The sequence below is a fragment of the Staurois parvus genome, unplaced genomic scaffold (assembly GCF_062004578.1).
Source record: "Staurois parvus isolate SC_StPar_1 unplaced genomic scaffold, SC_StPar_1.0 ptg000346l, whole genome shotgun sequence".
NCBI lineage: Eukaryota > Metazoa > Chordata > Amphibia > Anura > Ranidae > Staurois > Staurois parvus.
Genome location: NW_028318142.1, coordinates 4,855,301 through 4,879,292, shown reverse-complemented (window position 1 = coordinate 4,879,292; position 23,992 = coordinate 4,855,301). Strand labels below are relative to the sequence as shown.

General features: G+C 42.1%; 1 protein-coding gene across 1 annotated transcript in view; it reads left to right on the top strand.

Annotated features, from left to right (window-relative positions):
• Window positions 1–23,992, top strand: part of PRKCZ (protein kinase C zeta) — a 358,451-nt gene that overhangs the window by 63,170 nt on the left and 271,289 nt on the right. The window contains exon 3 of the mRNA XM_089684356.1: window positions 12,180–12,269. Within this exon, the coding sequence (XP_089540482.1) occupies window positions 12,180–12,269 (90 nt within the window). The remainder of the gene's footprint in view (window positions 1–12,179; window positions 12,270–23,992) is intronic.

The following is a 23,992-nucleotide window of genomic DNA, read 5'->3' as shown; positions in this document are numbered from 1 at the left end:
AATACTTTAAAGAGTACCCCAGATCTTGGGACTATGACATCTATAGAATACCTGTGTAATAAGTATAAGTAAAAGGCTTCATATCTGAAATATATTCTATCCTGACCTCTGAATACCAAACTGTTTTATATGCATAAATGGGAAAAAGATATGGGTGAAATATTAGATTTGGATGATTGGTATTAGATGGCCCACTCTGCATCTAAGTCCCCTATAAATACCTCTATAATTGAAGCTAATTTTAAAGTCCTTGTGCTGAAGATAGTTCATGACATTGGCTGTATGTTTGGGGTCGGTTTGTACTCTTTACCTCTGGAGAAAAAGAAATTTAATCTCCAAACACGTAAAGGTTTCTTCACAGTGAGAGCTGTGAAAATGTGGATTAGACTTCCTCAAGAGTTGGTTCTGGCCAGCTCAGTGGATTGCTTTAAAAAAGGCCTGGATTCTTTCTTAGATACACAGAATATAACTGGATACTAACATTTATAGGTAAAGTTGATCCAGGGAATATCCGATTGCCTCTCGGGGGATCGGGAAGGAATTTTTTTCCCTGCAGGAGCAAATTGGATCATGATTTGCTGGGGGTTTTTTTGCCTTCCTCTGGATCAACTATGGGTATAGGATTATAACTTTTTTTTTAATTTTTTTTTATGGTTGTACTGGATAGACTTTTGTCTTTTTTTTTTTTCATCCAGACTAACTATGTAAGTCCTGCTGCAGAATAAATGTGGGGCCAATCACATGCCTCCCTGATGGTATGGCATGATGGATAAGTAGTATCTACCTGTATTTTTCAGCATTGAGGACACCTCAAGCTTGTTAGGAACCTCCACCATGCTTCACTGTTGCCTGCAGGTACTTATTGTATGCTCCCCAGCCCTTCAGTGAACAAACTGCCTCCTGCTACAGCCAGATATTTCAGATTTTGACTCATCCAGAGCACCTGCTACCATTTTTCTGCACCTCACGGCACATAGAGGTGTGGGTAGCGTAAATTAATGTTGTTTTGATTACCTTCTGTTGTAGGGTGATTCCTGTTTCCCATGCCATTGCACAATGCATAGGCATTTGTTAATGTTTTCACTATCGGGACATGCAGCAGTTACTGGAGTGCATACATGTAGACTACAGAAGATCAGCAGTTCTGATATACAAAATAAGTATGGAAAAAAGGTACAAATAGTACTTTGGTTTTGAAATACCATACCTTAGCAAATGGAATGTCATTTAGTTATAGTTTACATGCACTTTATAGTTTACATGTACCTTACAGCATAATGTTATCCTAAAGGGGAACTATACCTTCTATCCAGTGCTGTGGGCTCCCCACCAGCCATTGTCATCTTTGGCTGGATCAGCTTCCAATTACCGATCTTCAGCCATTTTCATTGGCCCAGCTGACATGATGTCACTCCCACACATGCATGGGAATTTATTCATCTCTGCAGGCCTGAAATTTGTACACTGACCTGTGAGTTTGCCAATTTTTTTTTCTTATGTAAAGTTCCACTTCAGAGTTGGAAGGCTGTTCATTGCAGGAGAGACGTATACAATTTTTCTGCAATAAAACCTTCTTACCTTCCTGCTCACAGACCTCTTTAAAAAGGCTGTTGGCATGCCTTTTTGCCAGAATGAACAAACGGTCGTGTGTATAAATGAATTTTGTCATCCCTGGCCAGCCTTCCAAAATTGTCGAAGATGCCATACCCTGAAGATGATGAAGTAAAGATGTCAATAGTGGCAAGGAAACTCCCAAACATTGCATCGCTGGAGGGGAGGTGGTTAGTATAGGCAGCTTTAGTTCCACTTTAAGACTTGTTCCTTCCAGTAAAAAGCCTTGCCTTAGAGCAGAAGATCCCACAATTTCCTTTATAACCCTAGAAAACCTCTTCTGCATTTTTCTGTAATAGAGTCATTGTGTATGCCTCAGGAAACCACTTAGACATCAACTCACATGGATCCTAAAGCCTTGGTAGGGTTGTGGAGATGAGGAAGTTGGTATCACAAAAATGTTAGCCCAGACTGAATGGAAAAATATTCCTAGATAGAGGGCCCAAAGTCGGTGGCTCTCTCCATGTGCAATTGGCCATTGGAGTTCAAATATATTTTTGGAAGTGTTAAAAGGTCACTTATTTTATACTAAACTGAATAGGAATGAAGAGAGAGCAATATGCAGATTGCTGTGGCTGTTGGCATCCAATGAAAAATATTCATTATGACTGTTTGCTTTAAACCTATAAAAATGTAAGGCTTTGTGTTGATGCACTTTGGGGCTTGAGTTGATGGTATCAGTTTGAGGTGCTCTTAGCTGATTTAGAATTGACAGGTGCATTTGACCTGCAGCTGACTTCATTCTGACCTACTGTACATTTGACCTACTTCATGCAGGTTTTGCATTCCTATAGACCTGTATACAAAACCTTAGTGCTAAAACCTGTACGAAGCAAACAAAAGCCCTCAATCTGGTTGATTTGCCTTAAAGCTAATTGTACTAATTTTAGGAAAAGTAAGTTACCAAGGGCAATGTTTAAAAAAAGGAAAGTGAGGGGAAAAAAAAGAAGGTACCCATTTTAGTCTATCACATGCATTGTTTCATTTTCCAGAGAATAATACACAAAGTGTATTATTATTTATAAATTAAATAATTTCAAAATAGGTTTTTCTTACATTTCTCCTTTATAAAAATCCAAGTAATCTAGTACATATTGCATTTCAGTGTAATATTTGTCTTCAGACTTCTGGAGTAATCTAGCTATTTTTTTTTTTCTCAAATCTTTTCACACCATTGTTTTATATCAAACTTTCACATGCTATCAGTGTGTGAAAAGCAGATGAGAAGTACAGGAAAGTAAAACACATTAACTATGCCAACATTCCAGATACATTTTACTGTCCAGGCAGCTGATTGAGCTCCTGTCAACACATATTTCCTAAAAAGGATATGTAGAGTGTGAAAGCTTACTCTCACCTTAAATGATGGCTGAGAAAAACCCACCTGACAGGGTGACTAAATTCTCCATAAGAGCAGTGAAGATTGCAGAGCATGCGTTGCCTGGATGTCAATTGACTGGAACACTTTCATGCATTATTTTTTCAGGTTGGTCCCAAGTGGCAATTTCAGTACTTTGGGGCCTCATGTTTGAAATAATTTCAAGAAATAGTCTATAGTGCACCATAATATTACCAAACATTAGAATTTATTTACCTGGCTAAAGACTAGTCTGTGGGCATTTGTGGACCAAAATACCCAACCCAAAAAGCTCATATCCTATCATTAATTATTTTTCTTTGTGCTACTTGGATGTCCATTGCTGTCACTAACAACATAATAGACCAGTGTTTCTTAACTGAGGGCATGGGAACTGTTTGATGGGGTGTAGGGGACTGGATCTCTTAGTACTTTAAAAAAAAAGTTGAAACAGGATTTCCTGCATTACTGAACCTGATATCAAAAATGAGAAATTGATTTGATGTGCCAGATGACATGCAAGCAATATTCACATTAACAAAATGGACATCACTAATGTTTGTAATCCCTTAAGATGTGTACTGTGACATTTAGAAGATCCTGATATGCCTTCATATTCTACACTTCTCTGTTTACTATACTTTTATGCAAAGAAATGTATTGATCTGTGGTGGAAATCACCTTTATCCTCTCAAAATCTCTAGTTGCCAGATGATGGTAACTAGGCCCTATCTTTTATATAAGCTGATTTATGAGGCTAGGGGTTGCCTGAAAATATTTGATAATGTAAGGTCATGTTTGTGTGATCAAGAACTACGCCATTGTTCTTGAGTGCTCAACCTGTGACCCTCCAGCTGTTGCAGAACTGCAAGTCCCATGAAGCATTGCAAGGTTAACAGTTACAAGCATGAATCCCAAAGGCAGAGGCAAGATGTGACTTGTAGTTCTGTGCCAGCTGGAGGGCCGCAAGTCGAGCACCCATCATGCACATAAAACTTTTCTGTATTGTTTTGCTCTCTCGCGTGTTATTGTGGGGGATAAGGATAGACAGCTGATTCAGTTTGACTTGTTTGTTATTCTTTGTATAGATCTACATCAAGCAGGATTGATTGTTGTAACATATGTATGGATAATACGTTTTTCAATACAATGGACTATAAAGCTTGTTGGCATAGGTTTTTTTTTTCCCCTAAGCTTTCTCTATTTTTCTTGTTCCAGTTTTGTCTACAAAGCGTGTATAAGAAAAATTAATAATAGCGCCTATGGTCAAAATTATATAACTTACTAATAGTGTACCAGCTGCAAAAAATCACCATATATAAAGTGTACCAATAAATAAATAATTTGCGCTAGTAAATGTGTATAAATATATAAATGTATATAAAGAAATCATCAAATCATAAGTCCAGAAAAAAATATATATATGCCAATACCACAAAAAAATATAAAAAAACTTTTAAGTGCAAAAAACTTTTGTGCAAAAAAAGTGTCTAAATATGAAAAAATTTCACCAAAAAACCTTGATAATATAATGGCAGATCATCCATAAATATATCTTCAGAAACGGAAACTCTGCAACACACCGATCCTCATCGATCGAAATAACAGGATGAAAAACTTTATAGTTAATCGAAAATCCACTTCTCCAATAGATAAAGGACCACCTTCAAACGTATCCATGGGGGGAAATGCCAAGCACTCGAGAGAAACAGAAAGACTTCATGGTGCAATATTATAAAAACCAATTCCTTTATTAGGTACTCATTGCACTTACTCAAGAGGTGTCCCAGCCGACACCAGCATCAACAGCATAACAGCAATCACATAAACGAGCCTGGCTACTCAGCACATGCGCAGTAGCTGGCAGCCAAAAACGTAATGACGTCACATCAATCAAGCTCCGCCCTACGTGTTTCGTCATCGACGTCCTCACGGAGCGGATAGATGTGAGACGTCTCAACCTCCTTAAATATTCACTCACAGGAAACGAACAGCTGACATCAATGGGGAATCAAGCAAAAGCAAGCCGCCCCACAGATGACAGGAGTCCACAAAGGATATACAATGTATCCAATATATTTGCCATCACAAGCAAAAAAACTTTAAAACAAGAGAACAAAAATAGAATAAAAAAAGAAATTTAAATAAAACACTAATGATAAATAAATTAAATAAATAAATACATTAACGGGCCAGCACCCTCTAAAGTGTTACTGGCCCTTTAAGTTCCCTTTTTGAAACACAGTCTTAAACACAAATAAAGGGGAACTCTAGTAATAATACAAAAATAATGCAAAAATTGTACAAAAAACATACAATCTCCCATATATCATCTTTAAACAGTTGCCTATATAAAAATATACTTAAAATAACATAAAAATTAAAAATTTGTGAGAAAACAATTCAAATCTATATCGACATTTAACCCAAATGGTTGCAAGGAATTTAGTTCATAAATCCAAAACGTCTCTTTTTTGGAAATCTCATTAACCAAATCCGAGCCCCTCCAATGGGGTTTTACCATCTCGATCCCATAAAAGGTAAGTAAGCTCGGATCACAATTATGTACAAATTTGAAATGTTTAGATACACTATGTTTATCAAATCCTTTTACTATGTTTCTTATATGTTCGCCTATTCTTGTTTTTAAACATCTCCCAGTTCTCCCAATATATCTCAAATGACATGGACATTCTAAAACATAAATCACATGTGTAGAATTGCATGTAATCAGGGATTTAATATCATATTCTTTTTTGGAAAATGAAGAGCAGAATGACTTTCTTTTTTTATTATTACCAACTTTTACAGTCCTACAAACTTTACACTTCCTACAAGGAAAAAAACCACTTAAATTTAGAAACAGATCGAACTTTTTTGGGGGTTCGATGACATTGCGAGCCAGTTTCATCCTAAGAGACTTATTTTTCTTATAAATGAATTTAGGAGTTTTAGATAAGAATTTATTTAGTATATCATCTTTTAACAAAATGGGCCAATATTTTTTAAAAATTCGTTCAATATTTTTGTATTGCATATTATAGTTAGTAATAAAGGGTACATTATTTTCAAATCCCAAATGAGCCTTTCTATTTCCAAGAAACGTCTCCCTATCTTTAATACTAATCGAATTTCTCTCTTTAACCACTTGCCTACCAGGCACTTATACCCCCTTCCTTACCAGGCCAATTTTCAGCTTTCAGCGCTGCCGCACTTTGATTGACAATTGCGCGGTCATGCAACATTGTACCCATATGAAATTTTGATCATTTTTTTCTCACAAATAGAGCTTTCTTTTGGTGGTATTTAATCGCCACTGGGCGCTTTACTTTTTGCGCTATAAATTAAAAAATGTCAAAAAATTTAAAAAAAAAAAAAAGTTTATTTGTTTCTTTTATAAAATTTTTCAAACAGGTATTTTTTCTCCTTCACTGATTTGCGTTGATGAGGCGGCACTGATGGGCACTGATAGGCGGCACTGATGGGCACTGATAGGCGGCACTGATGGGCACTGATAGGCAGCACTAAAGGGCACTGATAGGCAGTACTAATGAGGTGGCACGGATAGGCGGCACTGATAGACAGCACTAATTAGGGGTCACGGATAGGCGGCACTGATATGCAGCACTGATAGGCGGCACTGATAGGTGACACTGATGATGGGTACTGATAGACGGCACTGACTGGCATCACTTCTGGGCACTGACTGGCGGCACTGACTGGCACAACCCCTGGGCACTGACTGGTGGCACTGACTGGCAGCACTGGTGGGTGGCACTGGTGGGTGGGCACAGGTGGGTGGCACTGGTGGGCACAGGTGGGTGGCACTGGTGGGCACAGGTGGGTGGGCACAGGTGGGTGGCACTGCTGGGCACATGTATGTGGCACTGCTGGGCACAGGTAGGTGGCACTGCAGAGTGGCACAGGTGGGGGCACTGCTGGGCACAGGTGGGGGCACTGCTGGGAATGGGTGGGCGGGGCTAGTGGGCGCACAGCTGATCGGAACTTGCGGGGGTCACTGCTGGGCACCGATCATCAGGGCACTGATCATCAGTGCCCTGATGATCGGTGCCGATCCCCGCTCTGACAACTGCCGGTTCTCGGCAGTACTTTCCTCACGATCTGACAGCGTGAGGAAAGTGCAGCCGAGAACCGGCACTTGCATTTTCCTGTGATCAGCGTGTCATTGGACACCGCTGATCACGTGGTAAAAGGCCGGTGGGATCGGCCTTTCACCACATCTCGTGATCAGCTGTGTCCGTAGGACACAGCGATCACAGAGATCGCCGGGTGCGCGCCCCCTGGGGCGCGCAGGAGAGCGCGTTCTGGGAGGACGTCATATGACGTCCACTCAGAACTGGCCGGCCGCGGTGAAGCCGTCATTCGGCTATGCGCGGTCGGCAAGTGGTTAATCAAAAAGGTCTTATCATACCCTTTCTCTATAAATCTTTCAATTAACACCTCAGATTGATCGAAAAAATCTTTGTTAGCGCTACAATTTCTTTTTAAACTGGTAAACTGACTTTTTGGAGTGCTATATAACCAATTTGGATGATGTCCACTAGAAATAGGTATATAGCTGTTTTTGTCCACTTCCTTGAAGTAAGTTTTGGTACAAATTTGGCCATTATCTTTATATAGGACCAGATCCAAAAAATTAATTTGCTCAAAATCACTCATAACAGTGAATCTCAATCCATAGCGGTTCATATTAATATATTCCATAAAGGAATCAAGCTTTTCTCTGGATCCATCCCATACTATTATAATGTCATCAATATACCTCTTGTATAGCGCCATCTCTGGCCATTTATTGAAAATACTTTCTTCCTCCCATTTATCCATTACCAGATTTGCCACACTAGGAGCATACTTAGCTCCCATGGCAACACCCTTACATTGCTGAAAAAAAGTGTTGTTGTACCAAAAGAAATTGTTATTCATCGCAAATTCAAGTAATTCAACAACAAATTTCCTCTGCGATCTTTTCAGGAGTGATTTATGTTTAAGGGCCCATTTTACCGCATTAATTCCATCATTTTGATCGATGTTAGTATATAAAGATTCTACATCTATAGTAACCAACATACAATTATCAACATTATGTAATTCTTTAAGGATGTTAATAAGATGTCCACCATCTCTCAGAAAAGCCCTATTTGTCATAACAATGTTTTTCAGAAAAGTATCAACATATTCACCAACTCTTGCAAATAAAGAATTTATCCCACTCACAATGGGTCTCCCCGGTGGGTTCTCCTTATTTTTGTGTATTTTTGGTAAATAGTATATAGTAGGTATTTTCGGATGTTTAATCAATAAATATTTTGCTTCTTTTTCAGTTAATACCCCCAACTCTTTTCCTTTGTTAATAATACACTTAAGTAGTAATTTAAGTTTCTTAGTGGGATTTTTTTGCAAAATTTTATATGTATCTTCAGATTGTAATAATCTCTTCATTTCTTTTTCATAGTCATTCTTATTTAAAACAACAATACTTCCCCCTTTATCAGCACTTCTAATTACTATATTCTTTCTCTTTTCAAGATCCTCAATACCCAATTTTATATCTGGTGGAATACAGTACGAATTTTTAACATTAATACTCTTAATCTCATTTTCTACCATATTTTTAAATACCTCCAGAAAAGCATTACCAGAAATCTTAGGGTTAAATGTAGAAGCATTTTTTAAACCACTATTTTGAAAACCATGAGAAGATGAAGTAGGATTGTTTCCTTGAGATTTATTCAATTCAAAATATTTTTTAATATTAAGTTTTCTCACAAATTTTTGCAAATCAATAAAAACATCGAATTTATTTAAATTCGTCCTAGGTATATATTTCAAACCAAGGTCCAAAACTTTAATTTCTCTTTCAGAAAAAGTAACATCACTCAAGTTATAGATTCCTGCCCCTATTATTCTCTTTTTCTCTTTTTGTCTGCTTCCTCCTCTAGCATTATCTCAGAGAAACAAGAATACGGATGTGTAATATACCCATTCTTTTTTTTTTTTTTTTTTTTTTTTTGTACAGTTCAATTAGTACTACTAAAAATTATCTTTTAAAAAAGAAAAACAATTGTTATTAATTGCACCTCGATTCCATGTGTTTACTGCGCAAACACAGCAGCAAAAATATCATAGTTGTTGCTAATTTGTAATTTGTGATTTGCTATTTTTATATAAATATATATGATAAAATCTTGCTGCTCTGTTCCTGTCTGTCTACATATGAAGTAAAAGCAAGCTACTGACTTCTTTTGTAGGTAAGTCATAGGCCTCCTACACATAGATGGTATGTCGGGTGTCAAATTCTGGGCATTTTCCTATGCTGGGGAGCCGCAGGTGCTGCATACTGTCTGCCATACAAGTGACTATGTACAGAAGCATCTATGTATTTCCTGAATGTGGAAACCTTGTGTTAGGGAAGTACATTGTATGCATGTAACACGGTAAGCACTGAGGCACCAAAAAAATCAACAATTACAAGAGTATGGCCGCGTACAGCCATTCACTTGTTTTGCAGGCTGTAAACTGTACCCGCAGCTCGCCGGCTGCTGAAAAATGCCTGGTATATTATGCCCAGCACATATTCAACCTCTCACTGTCCATGTGCATGAGGCTATACTGGTATCTGTCAGGACCAGAAATGATAAGGGGACAGTCTAGAGAAGTGAGTATAATGACATATTGGACAATCCAATGGGGATCTGTAATTGTGAGAAGGAAACCACTGATGTGGACTATAGTGTTGGCAGCATGCAGTTTACTGGGGAACTGTGAAATGCAAATAATTATTTCATTTTCTGATTATTCATCAGCTCGTAATTTTATAATAATGCCTTACTACTTAGTCTACATTCCTTCTGAACATAACTAGGAGTGACAGGGCAATTACAAAGCCGACAAGGACCTTGTCTGACAGGTTCGAATAAAGTAAAACATTTAAAATGTTACTGTGCAATTTTTTGTATTTTTATGTGAATCTACATGTACAGATTGCATAATTATATATTGGAACGCCTGACATTGCTTACTGTAGTAGTAATTTTTAAAGTACTTTGTAAGTGTATTTCTATTTTTGCAGTCAGTTTTGAGAAACAGTTCACACAGCATACCTAAAAATCATTAAAATTATATTTCTTGCTTTTCAAGGTATTTGGCCTTGGGCAAGGCTACTTGAACAATATGAAATGCAAGGAAACTCCATCTGTTCCTTTGGACAAAAATGGACACACTAAGGGCTCATGTACACTGCAGCTGATAAACTCACCTTTAGGAGCTGATCAGCATTTTTTTCAGCAGCCCCTGAACTCACCCTAATGTTTTCCTATGTGTCCATGTACACATTTTCGTTTCCATTTATTTACAGGCATATGAGTTTACAGTCTTTTTTTTGAACGCAGCAAACTTGCGTTCAGCTGTCCATTTTATCAGCGTTGCAAACGCAAAATGCTTGTAAACAGCAAATCGTGTTTATAAGCGTTTGAAATTTTTTTTTAACTCTTCCAGTTCCCAATGCTGTCCAGAGCCTTTTTTTCATCATGAAAAATGCATGCAAAGCATTTTCAAGATACTCAAATGGACAAAACCCTGAACACAGGATGTTCCTACTAAGCTTGTCATACATTGTAATAATCAATTCACACCTCAGACCTCTCCCACCCTTGGAAACAAAAGATATGTTAATGACCATTCACACCTCAAATGAAGACCCCCTGCCAGGTGACCTCAATGACTTAACCAGACACCTTTCCCACCCTTGGAAATAAAAGAAATGTTAATGAGCAGCTCACGATTAAGCTAATGTCAACACATACTGCTCCCTCTGCTTCTACTCTCTGTATTTCTCTGAAACAGTCTGAAATAGTTAATAATTTACCACTTTTCAGTGCATTCTGGGCATTTGGGAGGTTCTCCTGTGTTTATCTTTAAAAAACACTTGCAAACGCACATAAACACGTTATGCAAACGCGGCTAAACAGACTTTTTTTTACCTACGTTTTCCAGCAGTCAGTTTCCATCTTTCAGAAGTGTCCCGTGTACATGGGGCCTAAGTTTCTCCTCATTATCATAGAATGCAGCAGCCCAGCTTCTAGATTGTTAACCTGTTGTTAGGACAGATCATGTTCAAATCTAGTTTACAACTGATATGATCTGCCAACACCATACAGAAAGGGTTAATCTTGGTAAACTTTGATTTCATGGCCCGTGTAAAGGAAAAAAGAGTTCAGAAAAGAAAAAGTTAAATATAATCAGCAATAAATGTGTGGTTTTTTTTTTTCAATGCTATGTGAATAAGATCATGTAACAAATACAAAGTACCGTATTTTTCGCCGTATAAGACGCACCTGACCATAAGACGCACCTAGGTTTTAGAGGCAGAAAACAGGAAAAAAAAAATCTGAACTAATGGACTGCAGACACAGCACAGGGATGACCAGAGACTGCGGACAGCACAGGGATGACCAGAGACTGCGGACAGCACAGGGATGACCAGAGACTGCGGACAGCACAGATGACTGCTGACCTTTGGGGAAGTGGGGAGCGGGTACCTGAATTTGACAGGTACCCGCTCTTACTTCCGCAGAGTTGTTCTTTGATCTTACCTGTTCCTCTATCCAGCGGCGTGCTGTCTTCCCGGCTTCTGTAATGGCGCTCGGCATGGCAGCCGGGTGCCCAGTGCGCATGAGCGAGAAGCACTTGCGCTTTGTGATTGGTCCGGCGGCTTCTGGGATCTGTCATGTGTCCCAGGTACCGCCTTACCATTCACAAAGCGCACCGCTTCTCGCACATGCGCACTTGGCACCCGGCTGCATTGCCCAGTGCCCACACTACAGAAGCCGGGAAGACAGCATGCCGCTGGATAGAGGAACAGGTAAGGTCCCGCTGCAGAGCTGAGCGGCCGGCCCGGTATTCTGACACGGCAGCGGTGGAAATACTGGACCGGCCGCACCATATTCGCCTTATAAGACGCACTGACATTTCCCCCCCAGTTTTGGGGAAGAAAAAGTGCGTCTTATACGGCGAAAAATACGGTAGGTGTTATCCCAGTTTGGCTGCAAAAGTGGAAGTACATTTTTAAAAACTTGCATTCAAAATAAAATAAGACTACGTAATTATTTGTATTGCTATCACAAAGTCCAATTTTCCAGAAATGTGCAGTGTTTCATTTTAACTTAATTACTTTTTGTCTTTTTTGCTCCAGGTGATCCATGTACTATTTCCTCCCAAATGGAACTGGAAGAAGCTTTCCGCCTATATACCATATACAGGGAGGAGGGCCTCAGCATTCATGGTAAGCTCCATATTGTCATCATGCAGTCTGTAAGTCTCGACAGTGTTGCCACCCATGCAGTACTGCTTGCCTTCCTACAGGATTGTCCTGGCCAGATTACTTCTTGATTGTCCCTCACTCCTAGGGGGAGCAGCAGCATGCGATGTCATGCTGCACAGTTACCACTGCTGGAGCTGAATAGCAGCAGTGCTGAGAGAGCTGGGACAGGTGATAAGCAGCTTATTAGGGGATAGACCAAATTTTATTCAAAGTGCTGCAAACTTTTGTGGCATTTGGTGATGATTTTAAGCTCAGATCCTTAGCTTCAGATGATATGGTTCAAGCATTCTGTTAATTGCTCTTTCAAAATAGATTGATGGATATTGACATTTTTGTCCTGTAATTTTTGTTTCCATTAATAAAACTAAAGTTGTTGTCAATGAGCTTCAAGGTTTATACTTCCAATTTTATTGCCTGGCAAATGCTTCCTTTGCTGCGAAGTTCATTATTGAGAGGAAATTAAATACATGGAGACAGAAATGTTTACAGAAAATATGGACCTTTGACATGTAAATGGGTGTGAAGAATATGAAATGTGAGCGGCAAACCTTTTTAGAGTAGCTATAGGGAGTACAAATGCACAAGGATTGATCTGTAAAGGGGCTTCATGTAGCATGTCCGTAAGACTATCGCTCTCTCCTCTCTTACAGCATGTCTGTGGTGTCTGACCCTCTGTGGTGAGTCCATGGTGTCTGACCCCCTTCTGAGGCATGTCTGCAGTATATGATCCTTTTCTGCTGTAAATCTGGCACACTTTTGCGGCATGCCCATAGTGTTTTACATTCTTTTGTGGTGTTTCGCCATTGTCCTGCTTTCTCTTTCAGTACTTCTCAGGTGTCTGACCCTCCCCTCTGTCCTGTCCCTTACATTTGACCTCTCCTGTGGCACAGGTTCAGCATCGGACATCCTCTGTACAAGTGAACAAAAGCCAGTGGCTTTCCTGGCAATGCCCTCATCTCTGTTCTCTTATGGAATGTGTTATCCAAATGATAGAGGGAAATAGCAGCAGCCTTATGCAGTTGTCACTAGGATTTTGGGAGGAAGTGCAAGAGGTGCGCGTCTACCTGCCTCCACTTGGATAGTAAAAACCAGGAGAATGGTTAAAGTGTTACTAAACCCACAACAGTAAAATAAGCATGCTTGTTATACGCACTGTGGAACCCAAGGGGTCAGTCCTCTGCATTGTGTAAAAACGATGTTTGATCCTGTCTTCTCTGATCCTCCCCTTCTTCTACTGTCCCCAATTCTTCTGCTAATGGAGCAGAGCATTGGGGGCAAGCTGCGCACGGGCAGATTGTTGTGTATTGCTAGAGAGTTTATTGGGAGAGTACATGTGATCAGCACAGGGCCAATAAATGCTATCCAGACAGAGGGTCAGGGGTTATGCAGCCTCATAGGACAATCGGGAGAATGAAAACTCCTGCAAGCTATTACCAATGTTCTGCTGGACACTGATAGAAGTCACAAGACTGCTCTAACTGCTGATGAGGATATTTAGCAGTTTATATTTACTAAAATGCATTTTGGGTTTAGTAACATTTTAAGAGATGATGGATACCTGCTGTTTTCCTACCCTAAAAGTGAGCAAAACTTTGGTCTGTGGCACTAGGAGAAGCTGGTACAGGTCCTCCCCACTCAGTCCTTTATTACTTCATTGTTGTCACATGAGGGTGGGGTAGGGTAAGGAGGATTCTTAGCTGGAGAGTGACTTGGAGTTTACACAGTGCTTCCCTTCTTGTGGTGGGGGAGTAAAAAAAGGGATGTATTTGCTGGTTGAAAGGCCTGCCTTCTATATAGGCAAAGCAAAATGTTTACTTTAAGTCTCTTAAATTCCCCTTATCCAGCACAATTACTCACATAATGGTTAAGGCTCCATGCACACTGGCTTCAAAATCGCTGTTTCTAAAGGAGTTTTGTGTTTTTTCTGTAGAAGCAGCTCAATGTTAACCTATGTGTCCATGCACATTAGGACAATTGGAGGCATATTTTAAGCTCAAAGTTTATAGGCAAGAAATAAAAACCCTTCTGTTTTGCGTTTTTGATGAGCTCTTTCTGGCAGAAAAGACTCCTACACTTACATAGTTACATAGTCTGGCTGAAAAAAGACAAAAGTCCATCCAGTTCAACCAAAAAAAAAGTTATAATCCTGCACCCACAGTTGATCCAGAGGAAGGCAAAAAAACAGCAAAGCATGGTCCAATTTGCTCCTGCAAGGGAAAAAATTCCTTCCTGATCTCCCGAGAGGCAATCGGATATTCCGTGGATGAATTTTACCTATACATGTTAGTATCCAGTTATATTATGTGTATCTAGGAAAGAATCCAGGCCTTTTTTAAAGCAATCCACTGAGCTGGCCGGAACCAACTCTTGAGGGAATCTATTCCACATTTTCACAGCTCTTACTGTGAAGAAACCATTCCATATTTGGAGATTAAATCTGTTTTTTTCTCCAGTCATAAACCGTGCCCTCCTTTACCTCTGTGATGACCTAGGGGGGAAAAAAAATCTACACAGAGTTTACTATATGAACCACTGATGAGGCATGTCTGCAGTATATGATCAGCATATACATGTTGATCTTATCCACCCTTAACCTCCCTGGTCGTATGATTATTTCAGATCTTTGGTGCTGAAAGCGGTACCATTATTTTGCATGGCAATTTGGCGTTTTTATATTGTAGGCCTGTAAATCTTAGGATTAATACACTGAAATCTGCCTGAACAAGAGTCTAGTAAACATCCCGGGTAGGATAAAACTCGAAACACGAAATCATAAATTATAATTTAATAAATAATCATAAAAAATAATATAATAATAAATGTAATTCAATAATATAATCAAACCAAAAACACTGAAATTTTAAATAGAGCGCCAAGTTCGCAAATCAGTGAGCAAAGTCGCAAAATTGTTTTCAGTGTCTGATGACGAATTTCCCCACGAATCATTATCACGCAATTCTGCAAGTGGTTCTAATTTACTATCGCTGTTCTCTAGCTGATCTAAAACCGCTTTTGACCTAAAGGAACGCTTTTTGGACACCATGGACGTTTCTCAGTTTCCAGGCAATAAGAACAGTAAAAATGCAGTCAGGGCACAGGACAAAGCATTAGGGACAAAATGTATATGAAATGGTTTGATACAGGAATGTTTTACTATGTGATTTTAGTGTATTTAGTGAATGTCACTTTTTGTCATTTTCAAATTTCCCGCCGTTTCGTCCCCGTACATCCCGACGCTCGCAGGGGATGGAACCCAGAAGACAGATGCCAGCATCCGCCAGATTACATTGCCGGGGACACTGCAGGAGGGACATCGTGGGAGCGCAGGGCAAGGTAAGTGATCGAGGGATCGCGGAGCAGCGCTGCATGGTATTCCAGAGTGTAGCTTGTGGTACTGAAACTTTACCCCGAGCCTCACTCGGGAATACCGCCAGGGAGGTTAATCTCATCTTCTTAAGAGGGAATAAATTCGGTTCCTCTAATCTTTCTTCATAGCTGAGGTCTTCCATGCCTCTTATCAGTTTGGTTGCCCTTCTCTGCACTTTCTCCAGTTCCCCAATGTTGTTTTTTTGAATCGTTGCCTAAAACTGAACCGCATATTCCAGATGAGGTCTTACTAATGATTTGTACAGGGGTAGAATGATATCTCTCTCTGGAGTCTATACCTCTTTTTTAATACAAGAGAGGATTTTGCTCGCTTTAGAAACCGCAGCTTGGCATTGCATGCCATTATTAAGGTTGTGATCTACCAGAACCCCCAGATCCTTCTCCACCATTGATTCCCCCAGTTGTACTCCCCAATGGTGTATTTGGTTTTGTGCTGCCCAAGGCAACACAAAAATCGGCTGCCCCCCCCTCCTGCGGAGAGAGCCTGTCACCAACCAAAACCACCGCCCCCCTGACCCCCCCCCCACCCGAGAAAACCTTCTACTACCACCACCCTCTATACACCAGCCACCCCACCCCCCCATTGAGAGAGAAAAAGACACCGCCCTTCACAGCTCCAGACATTCCCTGGAATGAGACTCTCTGAAGCTCTTCATACACCATCAAGCAGCCCTCAGCCTCTCTCAGATCCCACCTGGTCCCCATGCCACATGGGTTCCTTCTTCTGTCTCTTCCGGGGTGTGGTGCTGCCCCCCTAAAAAAAAAAAAAAAAATGCCATCCTAGGCAAATGCCTTGTTTGCCTTGTGGTAAATACACCCCTGGTACTCCCCCTAGTATGTATGATGCATGCATATTCTTAGCCCCCACGTGCATAACTTTACATTTTTCTACATTAAACCTCATTTGCCACATAGTTGCCCAGTTAAACAGTGCATTGAGGTCGGCTTGTAAGTTGGAAACATTCTGTAAGGACGATATTCCACTACACAGCTTGGTGTCATCTGCAAAGACTGAAACGGTATTTAAACTTGCCTAAACTGCGTACAAAAACGCTCTATATCAGCATTTTTCTTTCTGCCAAGGGAACTGGCATTTTTTTTGTTTTTTGTTTAGCCCATGGCCTCAGTCTGCCTCTCCATTTCATCAGATATTTTACACACTTTTATAAAGCTTTAGGTAGTATGACTACATATTTCATTTGACAAGACTGATAGATCTACAGTGGTTTCAGGCCTGCTGCATCACGTCAGATTGGTCATCGCTTTGTTCATTCACTACAAAATCGGAACCATTTTTTCTTTATACATGAGCGATGTCCCAAGTGCCAAGGTTTTGCTTGAAAGAGCGATACATTATCATTAGAACACTTCAAAGCAGCCAAGTATGTCACAGCCAGCACGAAAGTAAGGAAGTGACAAGAGGGATTTTATGCCCTTCAGAATAAAGAATCTTCAGAAGGAAAACCAGGTCATCGTTTTGTATCGCATTATAAACTCTGCTACTGTAGCAGAATGAGTTACATTGCAGCCAGTGGGTGGTACAATGTGACTGGTGGCTTAAAGAACTCACACTTGTGAAAACTCAGTTTAGTACATATATATTAACTGAAAAAAAGTTATTTTTAAACTGTGTTGTGATAAGCTATATGATTTTGTTAGAACATATTCCCTTCTTCGTCTGCTTGCCAGTTCAGTTTTGAGATTACTCTGAAACAGAAGAAAAGGCACAAAATGTTTTCTGCAGTCTCTGCTTTATGCAGATCTGATAATGTCCTGTTTTAGGGAATCGGAGGCAGAAAGGGAAAAGTTTAGGTGTCCACAGTGCTAAGGAAGAGTTCAAGCATGTATTAGACTTTTCTAAAGTCAGCAATAAACTAAAATTCTGATATTTAATATAAGCATCTCTGTCTCTTAAACAAATATGTCCTGAAAAGCAACCCACAATAGAAGTCTTATACTTGCCTGGCTAGCAAGCAATGAGTCCTCATGGGAGATATTTTCGTCATTCTCTGGGAAATACTTGTCAAGTTACCACCACTCAAAACAGAGAATAATAAATTGGCGTTCAAAAAATGTGTGGTAGAACACCAAGAGTATACTTTACTCTATCTCTAGAGCAGTGTTTCATAAGCACTCTAGGTTGGGCCTAGAGTACCCAGTATGTAAGGTTGTGGACTTATTTGTGAAGTTTCGCCATTTGACTATGTAGCCTAGTTTGTCAAATGCAAAATCAGTTGATCTTTGGCAAGGGACATAGCATGCTGATAATAATGACAGAACAAACACCTATAGGGAACTAGAGGGCAAGTGACACAGGAAATGGAGGGAATTGCGCCTGGCCTAAGCTCTGCTGTATAGGAAATAAGAGGCTGATACAAAGTCAAGTAAGGTACTTCCACTGTCTGCATTAAAGAATAAAAGAAGAAAACATGGTGTATTATGAATATACAGCAGCATTAATGTATGTCTTTTATATGTGATTGAAGTTCTACTTTAAAGTGGATCTTCACCCTGTAAACAACAATTTTAAAGTCAGCAGCTACAAATACACACTTACCTGTTCTAGGATCCAGCGACACAACTCTTTGTCCTGTCTTCAGGTCCAGGTGCCAGCATCTTAACTGTGGGCAGCCGACTGTGATTCCTTGCAGCTTCATAGCTAGCTGCCCACTGCGCATGATTTGTCCCCCAGTCTACTGGGACCTCTGACATGTCTCAAGAGACTATGGGGGAAAGAGGAGGGGGACTGCTGCTGCATTTTCTTAGCCGGACGGAGCGGAGTGGATGCGGGTACCTGTCAAAATCAGGTACCTGTTCCCCACCCTCCAAAAAAAAAAAAACTCCAAACATGAGAAAGGGTAGGAGGAGAAAGAAAAGCGGAACTTCCCTTTTTGAGTTAAGTTCCCATTTTAAATGGTTTTTGTAGATTTATGACCATTTACATTGGAATGCTATTTAGCAATCTCTGTTTCCATAGTCCTCTTCTAGGACAGCTTCACATGAGCGATAAGCTCCTCCCAGGAAACACCCGTTCCACCTTCTTTTCCTATAAGTAGCCTCTCTCCCTGGGGGATCCTCAGTATTGTTGTTTCCTCCGGACCAGGAAGAACTGGTCCCGTTTGTTTTTTTTTATGGTCTTCTGGCGGGGTAAAGAAGCCACCTGGATGGGGCTACCTCCCCCTAGCAGCAAGGCAGGGGCCTTGCACGGTGGCCTCTCCAGTGTTCCCTGCAGAGCCCACCCTTCCCCTGGGGGTTGGGGGTGACTGCACCTTCTTTTTTGATCCAGCGGGGCTCTCCAGGGGTGAGAGCCTGCTCCACTGGCTTACCGGGAGGGCCTGCTACCCTGTGAGGTAAGGAACAGCCTACCTTGCTCCGCGCCAACATCCCAGAGGAGGCACGGGCGGATGACGTCACGGCCGGGATAGTCACTTCCGGTTGGCGGGACCCGGGAGCGTCACGTCTGGAGCTTGCACAGGAAGAGGCTCCGCCGGCATCTTAACTATGGGCGGAAGGCCTCGATTTTGCCCACGCCACGGCCACTTCAGCCACCACGGCCCTGAGGGGAAGCCAGCGTGCTGGGACCTGAGGGAGGGGGCAGAGCCCTGCTACCCTTGAAAGTCAGCCGTGACAAGGGCGGGAAAGCGTGCTGCCCTGAATCCTGGGATGGAGGCAGATCTCTCAGAGCTGGGGGAGGCCAGCTGTAAGGTAGGAGCCTGCGGTCTGCCATACCCCCCCCCCCCAGTTCGTTCTCTCTATACCTAATGCTGCCCTGGATCCTGGGGGGGGTGTATCCCCCCCCTCTCTTTTTCTAGCACCTCAGGGGTCTTTTCTTGGGACTACAGTGGGTGCACATTAGGGGGTGTCTTTGGGCCCTAGCATTACAGCGAGCCTATACCTTGTGTCTCCCTGTCCCTAGATGGGCCCACAGGAGGAAGAAAGGAGAGACAAGGAGGTCCTCTGTGAAGCCAAGAGGAAATGCGCTACCTGCAAGAGGAGGCTTGCTAGCGCTTGGAAAAAACAGCTATGCCAAGAGTGCATTGACAGGCTGTTTAAAAAAGAGTCGGGGTCGCTCTTTAAAGATTTTCTACAAAATATGACGCAGGCAATGTCTAAAACCTTTCAAAATTTCAGGGAGCAAATGCAGGAACCGAGCCTGGACGAGCCCCAACCAGGCGCCTCAGGCGTTTCCCTGCCGGCTAAGAAGAGGAGACAGGACCCAGGTGCCGTTACGGTCCAAGAGGACGAACCTTCCAGTACTTCCGACTCGGAGGAAGGCGAGACAGAAGAGCAGGACCACAAGTCACAAAGGTTCCTTTTTCCGGTAGAGGATACAGAAGGTCTCCTGAAGGTAATCTACGATACTCTGGACTTAGAAGAGGAACGACCAGATCTCTCTCTACATGACAAACTTTACGCGGGGTTACAGAAGAAAACTGGTCGCACATTCCCAGTCTACTCCACCCTATGGTCTACCATAAGGAGGGAATGGGAACTGCTGGAAAGGAAGGCTTTTTTTCCTAAAAATCTGGAAAGGCGTTTCTCGTTTAAGGACGAAGATGCGTCCGTATGGGAGTCCTGCCTGAAACCAGACGCCCCACTTTCGAAGTTCTCTAAATCCACAGATCTATTGTTTGAGGATGGAGGCTCTTTAAAGGATCCAACGGACCGCAAGGCCGACACATTTCTCAGAAGGGCATGGGAAGCGTATGCGGTAAACTTTAAACCAGCAATAGCAACTACCTGCGTTTCTAGAACCCTGGATGTATGGCTGGGTCAGCTTCACTCTCACCTGGAACAAGGTACGCCGACGTAGGAAATTCTCAAGTCATTACCGGTCTTGGAGAAAGCAGTGGCCTTCATCGCAGATGCATCGGCTGAAACAATCAAGTATACAGCAAGATCAACGGCACTCATAAACTCAGCCCGTAGAGCCATCTAGTTAAAATCCTGGCAGGGGGATGTCGCTTTCAAGTCCAAGCTTTGCTTCCTACCCTTTGAAGGAAAACTCCTCTTTGGGCCAGAAATGACCTCGGTCCTCGAGAGATCGGCCGATAGAAGAAAAGGGTTTCCTACCCCTAGCAGGCAAACGGGACGGAAATTTTTTCGCCCCAACAGGCAGCAGGCAACAAGGGAGGCAAAATTTCAAGGTCAGAAAAAGGGCTGGACCACCAAAAGGGGAAGGGAGGCTTCCTCTTCAATCCCAACCAGGTCAAATCCAGGACTCAGCCCAAGTGACTGGCGAAGCCAAGTGGGAGGAAGACTGGGACACTTCCACACACAATGGCTGAAGACTACTCAGAATGCATTCATCCTAGACACAATTCGCAATGGCTACAGTATAGGTTTTTCACGACCCCTTACCAAGGGACAGGGAAAAGGCGGACGCACTGGTGAACCTCCTGGAATGGATGCTCCAACAGAACGTGGTCTGTCAGCTGGAGGAAGAAGAGAGGAAAAGGGGATTCTACTCCCATTTTTTTTCTAAGAAGGAAGGCATCTGGAAGTTACAGAATGATATTCAACCTGATGAAGGTGAATGAATTCGTAAAACCCAAAAAGTTCCGCATGGAAACAATACACACGATGAAAGAACTCCTTCCGCCGGGTGCATTTATGGCATCAATAGACCTAAAGGACGCATACCTTCACGTCCTGATAAGGGAAGAATCGAGGAAGTTTCTAAGGTTTGCACTAAAAGGCAAATGAAGAATGATCCTATTTCAATTCAATGCACTCTCTTTCGGTCTATCTTCAGCTCCAAGAATATTCACAAAGATCCTAATGGAACCTCTGCAAGCCCTGAGGTTGCAGGGAATAAACATCATCCCCTATTTGGACGACCTGCTCTTATTTGCAGACACGGAAAGAGGCCTGAAATCCCACGTAGAGCACACAGTATCCTTCCTAGAAAACCTAGGATGGTTAACCACTTGAGCCCCAGAGGATTTACCCCCCTTAATGACCAGGCCTTTTTTTGCTGTTTGGCGCTGCACTAATTCAAATGATAATTGCGCGGTCATGCAATGCTATACCCAAACAAAATTTACGTCCTTTTTTTCACACAAATAGAGCTTTCTTTTGGTGGTATTTGATCACCTGTGCGCTTTTTATTTTTTGCGCTATAAACAAAAAAACCACGAAAATTTTGAAAAAAAACAATATTTTCTACTTTCAGCTATAAAAAATATATCGTAAACTCAAAGTTAGTCATAAATTTAAGCCAAAATGTATTCTGCTACATGTTTTTGGTAAAAAAAATCCCAATAAGTGTATATTGATTGCTTTGTGTGAAAGTTATAGCGTCTACAAACTATGGTATAGATACTGTAATTTATGCCTTTTTTTGCTATACAGCGCTGCACTAACTCAAATGATAATTGCGCGGTCATGCAATGCTGTACCCAAACGAAAATTACGTCCTTTTTTTCACACAAATAGAGCTTTCTTTTGGTGGTATTTGATCACCTGTGCGCTTTTTATTTTTTGCGCTATAAACAAAAAAACCACAAAAATTTTGAAAAAAAACAATATTTTCTACTTTCAGCTATAAAAAATATATCGTAAACTCAAAGTTAGTCATAAATTTAAGCCAAAATGTATTCTGCTATATGTTTTTGGTAAAAAAAATCCCGTGCATTAGCGGGCAAACTGGCGCTATCTAGGAGGGGCGCTAACACTATCGGAAGTCACCAGTGACACTAATACAGTGATCAGTAAAAATCTGTTCACTGTAATCAATGACACTGGTGACAGGGCAGTGAAGGGGTTAACTGGGGGGGGGGGCGATCAAGGGGTTAAATGGGATTTCTGGTGTACTGGCGGGCAAACTGGCGCTATCTGGGAGGGGCGCTAACTCTATCGGAAGTCGCCAGCGACACTGATACAGTGATCAGTAAAAATTGGTTCACTGATCAGTGACACTGGGTGACAGGGCAGTGAAGGGGTTAACTGGAGGGGGCGCGATCAAGGGGTTAAACGGGATTACTGGTGTACTGGCGGGCAAACTGGCGCTATCTGGGAGGGGCGCTAACTCTATCGGAAGTCGCCAGCGACACTGATACAGTGATCAGTAAAAATTGGTTCACTGATCAGTGACACTGGGTGACAGGCAGTGAAGGGTTTAACTGGAGGGGGCGATCAAGGGGTTAAACGGGATTACTGGTGTACTGGCGGGCAATCTGGCGCTATCTGGGAGGGGCGCTAACTCTATCGGAAGTCGCCAGCGACACTGATACAGTGATCTGTAAAAATTGGTTCACTGATCAGTGACACTGGGTGACAGGGCAGTGAAGGGGTTAACTGGAGGGGGGGGCGATCAAGGGGTTAAACGGGATTACTGGTGTACTGGCGGGCAAACTGGCGCTATCTGGGAGGGGCGCTAACTCTATCGGAAGTCGCCAGCGACACTGATCAGTAAAAATCGCTTCACTGATCAGTAACACTGGTGACAGGGCAGTGAAGGGTTAACTGGAGGGGGGGGGGTGATCAGGGGGTTAAATGTGTCCTGGAGTGTTCTAACTGTAGTGTAGTGCTTGTGTACTCACTTTTTGGATGTCTTCTTCTCTGTCTGGAATGGAATGTGTCCAGGCAGAGAAGAATGACATCATATCCTGCCCTGTGTATGTCAACACAGGACAGGATAGGACAGGGACCGATCATGTGATTTCAGCCAGAAATCACTGGCTGAAATCTAATGATTGATCCCTCCTGGATCAAATAGTGTCACCTGCGGGTCGGCGGGAGCGCGCGCGCGCGCCCCCTGCCGGCGAAAGTGTCGGGAGCGCGGAACCCGTTTTTAAACGTGGTTTTGCGCTCCACTGCCGCCCTGCACACGTATATACACAGTGGCAGGGCGGCAAGCGGTTAATAAGCACAGAGAAATCACAGCTAGTCCCTTCCAGGAGGATCACATATTTGGGATACATTCTGGATTCCACAAATACTTGCTTATACCTGACCGCAGAGAAAGCACTCAAATTACAACAAGACACGGACACCTTCCGGGGGATGGCGACCTGCACAGTCAGAAATGCCACGAAGCTTGTCTGGCACATGACAGCCGCCATACCGTGGGTACAATGGGCACAACTACACTCCAGAACGATGCAGAACCACGTCCTCTCCTACTGGGATGGCAACCAAACATCCCTGGATTCCAGCATCTGCCTCACACACAAAGTTAGAGAATCACTAGAATGGTGGGGGAACATCCACACACTGAAGGCGGGAAGGAAGTGGAAGCAAGCCAACCCAATAAGAATCACCACAGATGCAAGCATTTGGGGGTGGGGCGCGCA